General features: G+C 52.2%; 1 protein-coding gene across 1 annotated transcript; it reads left to right on the top strand.

The window, feature by feature from the left end:
- The first annotated feature begins 6,665 nt into the window (after nt 1-6,665).
- Nucleotides 6,666-7,750, top strand: BHLHE22 (basic helix-loop-helix family member e22). Its single transcript, XM_064651951.1, has one exon. It carries the CDS (start codon nt 6,761-6,763, stop codon nt 7,658-7,660), a length of 900 nt encoding a protein of 299 aa, XP_064508021.1. The 5' UTR covers nt 6,666-6,760; the 3' UTR covers nt 7,661-7,750.
- The last annotated feature ends 2,937 nt before the right edge of the window (nt 7,751-10,687 follow it).

Raw genomic sequence — 10,687 nt, 5'->3', positions numbered from 1 at the left:
TAACAGCATTGCAAATGATAGTGCCTCCATTTTTCAATGTAGCAGCTACTTAGATGTGTATAGATTCTAAATGATCTTTTAATTACAAAGGGAAGAAGGGAGGATAGGAATAAAAGAGATTTGTTATTCTACAAAGAAGAAAACAAAAGGAGCGATAATTCCAAATTAGCAGAAGTACTAAATTGCAATTTTTGTGAAAAATAAAGTACAATTAGAAAAAACAACCTTGTAGTTAGGATTGTTGAGAGAAGGTCATAAGGAAGGTTGTGAGAGGGAAAACTAAGGATGTGAAACTGAGCGTATCCCTGTGATGTGCAGCAAGGGAAGAAAGGGAATTAACTAAGGAACTTATCCAAAATACTGACAATATTTTAAAGTGCTCCTGGAGAATTAGTGAGCTCTAAGGTATCTGAAAAGAAAGGGGAGCATGTTACTGGTCTTCAAAAATTGTACGGGTAAAGGAAGAGAAAAAGTGAACCTGTCATCTACCATCTGGTAAGCCTAACTTCAGCCTGCAGTAATATAGTGGAAAAAAATATTAAAAGGTAAAAATCTTAAGCACTTAGGGGAGAATGGAACCAGAACCAACAAACAGCATGGATTTATAAGGAATGGAAGGAAGGCACGCAAAAGTATTTTTCTCTTCCTATAATTGCAAAGTGGTGACTGAAGGGAATACAGTAGGTATAATATACAGGCCTACTAACATATAGATTTTTATCTATGGGCTTCAGTAAATTAAATAGGATCTAGCAGTGTGACCAAAAAAAAAAAAATCCAATGCAATTTTTGGGCTTCTAACACAGAGGCATTGTGTCATGTACCTGGGAAGTGATAGATGTCTCTCTGAGTATACAATACTGATGAGATAGCACCTCAACTACTGCTTTCAGATTTAAGTACTTTCAGTACCAATAAAAGTGAACTGGATGGAGTTCAAGAAGCATGGAAGAAAAAGTAAAGGCCTATAGAAACTGTTTGACAATGAAATATTAACTGAAAATAGATATCTATAGCCTGGCCAAACAAGGGTGGGAAGAATAAGCTCAGTGCCATGTTTCTTACAGTGGAAAGTTTCCAGTATAAAAAAAAATAGGGTCAGGAGTGAAAGTGAAAGCTGGACAGGGAGTAAATATTAACTGTACATGGCCAGAGCTCTGGGCTCTGCTGCTTCTGAGACCCACCCAGACATTCCTTGAGGTGTGTTTGAAAGGAGTGGAAAGAATGAGGACTTACTATGAGAGCTGGAAACAAGAACAGAGCACTCAGACAGAGCTATGTGAGGCAGAGTACAGGCTGAAGTAGAAAAGTAAGCATAACTGGCAGCTCTGTCAATGCAGGGAATGGGTTGCCAAGGGGAGCTACAGCAGTAACCCTGGTTTGGCCAAAGCAGAAGTGCACACACATGGGGAAACATATGCATGAGGAGAGAAATGTCTTGGAAGGCCTAAAGAGGCTTCTCTTTAGAGACAGGTCAGAAAGGAAGTCTTTCTCCACAAATCTCAGTGTATTGGTGAGTTTGTCACTACCTATACACTCTGTGTTGTCTCTGCAACTGGAACAGCATCAGGTTCTTCCATCCTTAATGTGTTTCAAGTGCATATATATCCACTAGTGTGTCTATGTAATGGAATAGGTAATACCTGCTGAGAGCCTCCTGACTCTTATCCACACACAGACATCAATCCACCTGCTTCAGCTCCAAAAGGGATACCAAAGGAATTATTAATCTCCCCATGCCAAAACACATTGAAGGGGTGTTCTACATTGCCATGTAATTTCTTTTTACATTTTCATGTAGTTTTCTATGGCTCCAACCCCACGTCGGCCTTTCCCTCCACCGTCGCCACCAGCCCCGCCGCCTCCGAGGCGTGCCATGCACTTCTCCCGCTGCCCAGGAGATGGTGCTGTGGATTTTGGATCGGGAGCGCAGAGACCGGGACGGGGGCTGGGGCCGGTAGGTGCCCGCGGAGCCCAAAGTGGACCCCCTAGACACCCAGCCGGACTCCATGGGGATCCTCAGGTGCCCTTGACCTCTCTACAGTCCTCCAGAATTTGCTCTCCAGCGGTCCCTCCAGAGGCGCAGGGCTGGGGTATCGGGGTAGCATCCCTCACCCCAAGAAGTCTCAACTCTGCTGCGCTGTGAGTCAAGTCCATCAATGCCGTTTTTCTCCTCCTGCTAAGGACCTGAAATGGAGGGAGTGTTTACCTCCGTTTTGCAGCCCCTTGCCACACAAATATCCCCCCATCCCGGCTGCACACACGCACCCGCCACGTCCTACCGCCCTGCCCCCTCCCCCCGGCACCGGGGAGCAGGATGATGTGCCGGGCGTCCCGAGAGCATTTCTCCTTCTCCTCCCCTACAGGCCTCTTCCCTGCGGCCTCGAGTCCCCGGCGGGCTGCCGGGCCCCTGCCTGCTGCCGGGAACAGCTCCCAGGCTGGGAGTTCACCGGCCTCTGAGGCTGCCTCTCGGCAGACAGGCATCTCCGAGGATGTTTGCACTGGAAGCGAAAGCAATGAGGGCGTAACTTTTTTTATTTTAACTGTATTTTCTTCACCTTGAACTTACATAAAGTTTGTCTCACGGGGAAGACTGCACAGCAGCAGTTGCGGCGAACGAAAGCGCTCTCCCGACGCTTGACTTAGCGCTGGAAAAGCCGGGATGTCCCCGCTGCATGGGGCGCTCGGCGCCCGCCTCTGCTCTCCCCCTGGCTCTGCATGTCGGAGGCAGGACAGACTTGGGGCTGAGCCACTAGAAGAAAGACCGGGAAGTTATGGGAGATCTCAAGCCCTCCGCTTGCTGCGGGGCCGTCCTGCCGCAGCGGGCACACGCCGTGGCTCCCCCCAGAGATGGCAGGGAGAGGCTAACTTCACTTGACTAAAATCTGTCTGCATTCAGCTCCTGAGCGTCTTAAGGGAAAATCTGGAAAGTGTCTTTAATCTCCCAGGCTTTTCAGAAAACCCAGACCTGGGGAGAGGGAAAGGGAGGTTTAACTTCTCTCACAGGTGGGGAGCAGAACAAAATAACTCTCGAGCAGATCTTGCTAAAGACGTCGCGGAAAATCAGCAATCGCCGTGCTGTCCGCTGTCATCTGTATCCTGGGACCTTCCAGCACCCTTTCCCCCCTTCCCCTGTCTCATGCAGCACACGGGACGGCCCGTGCCCGGCCGCTCACAGCGGAGCCTGGGGGATGCTCCGAGCCGGCGGAGTCCTTCTGCGGCTCGACTCCGGGCTGCTCATTTCCCGAAATAATGACCCAAGTGCGGAGGAGCCAGTGGCGGAGGGCTGCGGTACAATTAAACCAGGTAACGAGACGCTGGGCAGATGTGTTTTCATTGCCCTGTAAGATAAACGCAGTGTTAAATGCCTGACAACTTCCCAGAAGCAATCAGCAAAAGTTTACGAGTGCATAAACCTCAAAGACCATTCCTCGGTATTTTTATAAGCCCCGCATTTAAAGCGTCTATAAATTCCTCTGCCTGCTTCCAAACTAAAGTTCTCGTAGACTATTAAACGGGCACTTCTTCGGGAGGGGGGGAGAGATAGATCACAACAGGCGGCTCCGGGAGAGGCAAGAGGGTCTCTCTATTACTCTATTCCACTTTGCTCTCACTACGCCCTCCCACACCCCACACAAGCTAAAGTTTGTAAGAAAGTTTGCATCATTAGAGCACAAGTCACAGATGAACGCATCGCCAAGATGACTGGGATACATCCCTGTCTCCAGAACAGGGGCAGACCCAGAAAGAAAGGGAAAGGAAAGGGTGAACAGAAAAGAAAAAGCGACGTGGTTGAAAGGACGGGCTGAAGCAGGGCAAGCATACAAACAGATCCAGGGGCAGATCATGCAGACTGACCGGTGGACAGGGAGAACAGGAAAGGCTTTGACGAAGAGAGAAATTTCAGACGCAGAGGGCAAATCTCAGCGAACGCAGCCGAAGACGAGACGAGGTTGCCGCGGAGGTCGCCGTGGTGCCCTTGTCCCCCCGCCCCGACGGTGCGGCCCGGCAGCACCCCTCGCCCTTCGGAGCAACTGCGGCAGCCGCAGTCCCGGGGCAACCAGCCCCGCCGCCTGCGGAGTGGCGGTGTACGCAGTCCCCAAAGTTGCACAGGAAAACAGGGGAGATAGCGCTACGGAACCCACAGATCAGTGGGAGAGATCGGGCCGGAGACCTCTGTCTTCGAAGAAATAAGCTGAGGGGAATGAAATGTTCCCACTAGCCATCAAATTATAATAACAGTATTCGTCATCCTTAAGTGACCACATGAGTTTTACAAGTTGGATATTAAACAGATTAAACAATAATAATAAAACCCCCAAACCTCTGTTGAGAATATAAAGCACTTTGTTTATGATCCCAGGGAAAATGAAGTTGCTAATTGAAAAACAATAAACCTAAAATGCCTTTGGATTAATAATGATAGAGGTTAACGGTGGCATCCATCCCTTGGAAAGGGGGAGGGGAGCAAGGCGCTCGGTGACTGTGCGCTTGGACGGCGACCAGGGACAAGCGCGGCAGCCAAATGGGGCTGGGGGGTGAGACCCCCTCCCTCTTCGGAGGGCTCGGCTTGTATGTTCGCCTCTGATCCGGAGACACGAGGTGAGGAAGGTCTGTATTGTAGTCATGTCCTAGCTAGATGAAATCTCAGTCAATTACTCTGAAATCTGCAGCTTGGCTTCTTTTCATTCTTTCCAGGTGAAAATTCAAACGTTTTCTGTTGTCGCCTGGTCCTTTCTTTCCTGAAACAAGGCACCCAACTGTTCTGATATTACCATTCAAAAACGGGTTCTGTGGCAAACCTCATTTGTGAATCTATTACAGAGATTAATAGATTATTTCTCCTTTTTCAACTAATTCTCAGTGGGGAAATTTAACCATATGGTAAGGAGAGAATTAGAATTTCATCACATTAGAGCAAAATGTAATGAAAAGAGTCCAACACCTGGGGCCAACTCCGAAAGACACAATTAAAAGGTTTTTAATGAAACCAGAGAAACAAAAAAATTTCATAGCCTTCAGTAATCCTGCCACATAAGAATGATTTGGAAGTGTTGGGAAATATTGTTTTTACTGATGTCATTAGAATGAAAACCTGCCACTAAATACTCTGAGTGCTAACAGTAAGGAGAGAGCGAGCTGCTAGTCTCAAGCATCAGAGGAGAAGTCGGACAAAATTCGGACAGTCTCTCGGGTTTCCACTGCAGCTTCTGGGAGAGGGCAGAGGAGCGTGTGCCCGGCTCAGAGGAGAAGCCCTGGGAGTGGAGCAGAGGGCCGGGGTAACCGGATAGCTGTGGCCGCCTCGCCCTGGCACCGTCGACCAGCATCCCGGCGTTGGGAAGAAGAACAGGGTGCTCCCGCCGAGCTGGGCTCGCTGGAGGGAGGCAGGAGGGCACGGAACTGCAAAGAGTTGGTCAGTCACAATTAAAAATAAATTAAAAAAAACTTTGGTGGATTTTGCCCTTTCTCGCCCCGCCCCCTCTCCTCTCCAGATCCGTTCATTTTCAAGGTAACTGATGGGGCTTTATGTTTTTTATAGGGACACGGGGGATAATCACTCGCAAGAAGCAATCTGCTACTTGGAAAGGGATAAGGAAAGGAGGAGGGGAACCTCCCCGTAGTTTGGTCTCCGTTTGGTGGAGGGGGGTGGGGGAAAGAGGGAGGACTGGGGACCACCTCCCAGGGAAGCAAGGTGGACTTTGGCGGTAGGCAGAAGTGGGCACGACGGCTGGGGTTGCTCCTGGGGTTTTAATTTATTTTTTTTATTTCCCAGGCGATGCTTTTCGGAAAGACGGGTGGGGGTGGGAGGGAGCTATAAGTTAATGTAAATGCAGGGGGTGGGTGGGCTGGGGGGAGAGGGTGTCACTCCTGACTCCACAGCTAAGTTAGCAGAAGTCTGCTGGCAGCACTCGGAAGGAGAAGTGTTGAAGTGGGCTTTTCTGCAGTGCAGGACTGTAATTTGCTGAAGGAGGCAAAGAACATCCTTCGATCTAAGTAGGGCTTTTAGTGTGCTCATTGATGAGTGAAAGTCGCCACACATGTCAAGCTAAAGGCAGTTGTTGGGTTACTAACAGGACACAACGTCTTGCAAACATATGCGTTAAGCTGTGTATACAGATGGCAGGGAGAATAATGGAGCAGGCGCCTCTTATAAAGCTCTAGCTGCTGCCTGTCTTCAGACCTGGGAAAAGAAACTATTCAGACTCAGGGCCAGATAGTGCCTGGGATTGTTTGTTACCGTTTTAATCCTATTAATTAAAACGTTAACCTGATTGGGTAGAAAGCTCTGTCCCAACAGGCGAGTCTTCTTCATAATAACCTACTCTCAGAGATAATGATGTAAAAGACTCCCCCGTCTGCGGCGGCTGCTGGTTGATGGGTCCGGAAATCTCTTGAAGGTGAATCCAAGCAAGATAAACGGTGGAAGCGGCTCCACTGGCAGCGCACAATGCCCCAGCGCGGCGCCTGCTGAGGGCGAGCCGGAGCCACAGCCACAGCCCGACTCACAGCCGGAGCCACAGCCCGAGCCGGAGCCGCCGGAGCCGCAACCGAAGCCACCGGAGCCGCAGTCCGAGCCGTCGCCGGAGCCAAAGAAGGGACAGCCGCGGCGCCGGGCACGGCGCAGCCCCAGCGGGAGCCGGGAGACGATTTCTGCCAGCGGGACGCCGGGGAGCCGCCTGCCGCGGCGCGGAGCCTTGGAGGAGCGGGCCGGGAGCTGAGGGGGGCGGAGGAGGCGGAGGCGGAGGCGAGCGGGGCGCCGATGGAGCGGGCGCTGGGGCTGCCCGCAGAAGAGGACCTCTTCCACAAGAGCCTCGCCGCCTCGGCCAAGCGCATGGAGTCCGCCTTCCGCTCACCCCCGGGGCTCGACCTCTCCCACCCCCGCGACCGCCAGCCCTCGCCGCTCGCCTGCTACGAGGCGTCGGAGCCCGAGGCGCTGCTGCAGCCCGGCGTCGGCGGCGACCCGCTGGCGCTACCGCCGGGCTCCGTCTGCGTCAAGTACGGCGAGAGCGCCAGCCGCAGCTCGGTGGCCGAGAGCAGCGGCGGCGAGCAGAGCCCCGACGACGACAGCGACGGCCGCTGCGAGCTGGTGCTGCGCGGCGCCGGGGGGGACCCGCGCGTCGCCTCGCCGGCGGCGGGCGGCGGCGGAGGGGGGGGCGGGGGGCTGAAGGCGGCCGAGGGCAGCTGCTCCAACACCCACGGGCACGGCGGCAGCAAGAAGTCCAAGGAGCAGAAGGCGCTGCGGCTCAACATCAACGCGCGGGAGCGGCGGCGGATGCACGACCTGAACGACGCGCTGGACGAGCTGCGGGCGGTCATCCCCTACGCGCACAGCCCCTCGGTGCGGAAGCTCTCCAAGATCGCCACGCTCCTCCTGGCCAAGAACTACATCCTGATGCAGGCGCAGGCCCTGGAGGAGATGCGGCGCCTGGTGGCTTATCTCAACCAGGGCCAGGCCATCTCGGCCGCCTCCCTGCCCAGCTCCGCCGCGGCGGCGGCGGCAGCGGCGGCGGCGCTGCACCCCGCCCTCGGCGCCTACGAGCAGGCGGCCGGTTACCCCTTCAGCGCCGGGCTGCCTCCCGCCACCTCCTGCCCGGAGAAATGTGCCATCTTCAACAGCGTCTCCTCCAGCCTCTGCAAACAGTGCACGGAGAAGCCTTAAGCGCCGCCGCCGTGGTCGCCCCCCGCCGCCGCCGCGGCCCCGGGGAGCGACGACTGCCGGCGGCCCGGTCCCGGGCTGGGGGGCGCGGAGGCGGCGGAGGGACTGACCGCTGCCCGGCCCCCGCCGCTCTCCGCCTGGACTCGCCTCGCTCGTCTCCTCGGGTGCCGCCGGGATGGGACCGCGACGGGAGCCAGCGTGCGTGCGGCGGTGGGGAGGGGGCGAGGGGCCGGGGGTGCCGCGGGGAGGAAGGAAGGCCCGGCCCAGGGGTCGCCGGGGGGTTCGCTGCGCGTCCGGACAAAGGAGCGGCCGGGAAATAGCAGGCCGGGCTGGGAGCCGGGGCTATCGCCGGGGACAAATCAGAGAGGGCACTTGAACATAGATTTTTTTTTTAAATTAATTATTATTAGCAGTATTATTAATATTATTCTGAGCCAGGAAACAAACAAACTTGAAATGTAAACTTATTATTTAAGTGACTTACAGAAACAAAGAGACTGGACCATTGCTATGGAAGACTTCGTATTTTTTATCGTCTCTAAACTTTGATCCTGTGAAAATGCGCAAAGTTTGGTGAGAGTGATTTAAAATTGAGAGAGTTAAAAAAAAAAGACAAAAAAATAACCGATCAAAACCCCTACTCCGTGTGGCTGAAAGTATCGCATTTTTAAAAGAAATATTTATGTGCACCTTGTTTCTTTCCAGTTTGCAATGATGTATAAACAAGACATGCTATTTATTTGTTATTCTTTAAATGACCCTTCCACGCCAACAATATTTATCATGTGTTAAGGTCATGGGTCTTATGTGCAGTTACTTTAAATGCTTCTAAAATTCTGTTTATGGATTAACTTCAACTGTGTGCCAAGTGTTTAAAACATTTATTTGCCAACAACGTATAACCAGAAATGTTGATGTATCCGAGCTGCTTAGGTTTATGAAAGGTCATCTGGATTTTAAGTTGCATCATCCCTGTATTTAAATTGAGCTTTAATAAATTGCTTCAGTCCAAAAATTAGAGGAAAAGTGTATTCTTAATTGCTCAACCAACTGATTTTTGAAAGGGTATTCTTTGCATTTATAACAGGTAATAGCTATTTACTTTTACAAGGCATCAGAGCAATAGCTGCTACAAGAACACTTGCCAAGCCAGTGTTTTCCCAGGCGCTGTTTTCAAGGGTATAATTTAAACCGCTTTTAATGTGTATGTAAATTATTCTGACTGTGGATGATTATTTAAGTTGAAATACTTTAAAATACTTTAGGCTGATTTACAGAACGCGTGGAATTCTTCTCTTTTCTTTTTCCGTGGGGATGGGGGGTGGGGTGGTTTTCTTTTTTTAAGGAAAAATGAGAGATGAAAAGCAAGAAGTAGCTATTTACCCAAAGTGAGCCTTCAGTTTAGTTTGCATGGCTGGGTGGCTGTCTCTCTGCCATTTGTAAATTAAGATTTTTTTTTTCATTTTTTTTTTCTTTTCAAAAACGAGTCCTGCTATTTTCCACTACTTGCAGATAATACAAATTCGGACTGTCAGGTTGGATGGCAAAATAGGAGCCATGATGGATCTGTTGGCAGGTCACGGATGTGTAAAGAGTGATATATATTAAATAGGTCAATCAGATTATGACAGCAATGTACGATCGTTTGTATGTGTATCTATGTCGGAAAGAATCTTTATTAAAATATTTTGAACAAACGCTTTCATTATGCTGTGCTTTGTTAAGCATATATGTCTAGAATTAAGGAGATGGAGAAGGGGGGTGGGTAGTTTCCTTTCCTTTGCCTTTCTCTGAATGCGCCTCAAAACCGCCCCCCCCCCCCCCGGCACCCCACTACCGGCTCAGGGTATCCCAGGCAGGGGGGCGACAAGTTCCTGCCTGCGCTGCGTTTCTGCCGCGCCCGTGGCGGGCGGACCCCGGCGTTGCGGGGCAGCCGTGGGGCAGCGCCGGGCCCTGCCCGCCCGTTCTGCGGCTCCACTCTCGCCCTGAACAGTGGGGCTGGATGCGCCCCGGGGTAAGCTGCAGGACCGCCCCCCCGCCTCCTCCCTACCCCCCATCTTTTGGATCCGCCCCTCCCTCGTGGACCCTCCGCCCTGCCCCAAACCCGAGGGCAGGGAGAGCGCGCAGCCCCCCAAAGCTGCCCGCCCGGCGCTGAGCCCGGGCCGGGAGTCCCAGCCCTGCGTGTCCCCCCTCCCTCGGGCGGGCCGGGCCGGCGCCGAGTGTCCGCGGAGCCGCCTCTCCCAACGGCAGCACCACAGGCGGGGGAAGGGGATAAATATTTTCTGCTCCACTTCCCATCAAAAAAGATTAATCAGAACCTGTAACTTTTCAGGAAACATAACTGTAAAGTGCCACGGAGCTGTGGGAAGGCAGCCCAGAGAGGGTGGGCAGATCAGCCCCCAGGCGCAAGGAGAAGCGTCTCTCAGCATTTACTAGACAAAGGCTGGGTGCGTCTAATTATGATTATTAAAACAATTTCCATGACGATGTCTAATATTATGTTAATTTGAAAACAACTGTATATGAAAACTGTCGACTATAATACCTAAATTCATTTAATGAAACACATCGTTAAGGCAATTAAACCTCCTGGATGTGATTAAGGAACATAATTACGACACTGTTCTGCGCCATAATTGGGTGTCTTTAATCAAGGGGTAAAGTGATCAGCAACACAGCCATTAGTTTGTATTGTTCTGTCTCTGCTGTCCATCATTCTGATTAGGAATTAACCACCGCCACCAGCTTGGCGTGGTGCGTGCCTGTGTGTGTGTGCGTGTGTGTGTCCGCGTGAGTGTGTGTTCGTGCATATAACATCGCAGGACACATTTGCTGCAATATTTACCGCTTACTGTCTCTGGCTACCGAGCGGGCTTTCTTCCCGGGGAGGTTCCCCTGGAATGCGCGGGCGCTGCTTGGCTTTGCCCGGCCGTGGGGTGGGGGAAGACAAGCCAGGTCCCAGCAAACTCTTGGAGCGGCCGGGATCTGGGCTGTGGGTAAAGCAAGGGGCTGGAGGAGGCCCACGCCCTG

This window comes from Pseudopipra pipra, chromosome 1 (assembly GCF_036250125.1).
Source record: "Pseudopipra pipra isolate bDixPip1 chromosome 1, bDixPip1.hap1, whole genome shotgun sequence".
In the NCBI taxonomy this organism is placed as follows: Eukaryota; Metazoa; Chordata; class Aves; order Passeriformes; family Pipridae; genus Pseudopipra; species Pseudopipra pipra.
This window is presented reverse-complemented; position numbering and strand designations above follow the sequence as displayed.

What these genes read in the sequence shown, in the direction of transcription:
- BHLHE22 (XM_064651951.1), top strand. Translation starts at nt 6,761, where the DNA reads ATGGAGCGGGCGCTGGGGCTGCCCGCAGAAGAGGACCTCTTCCACAAG.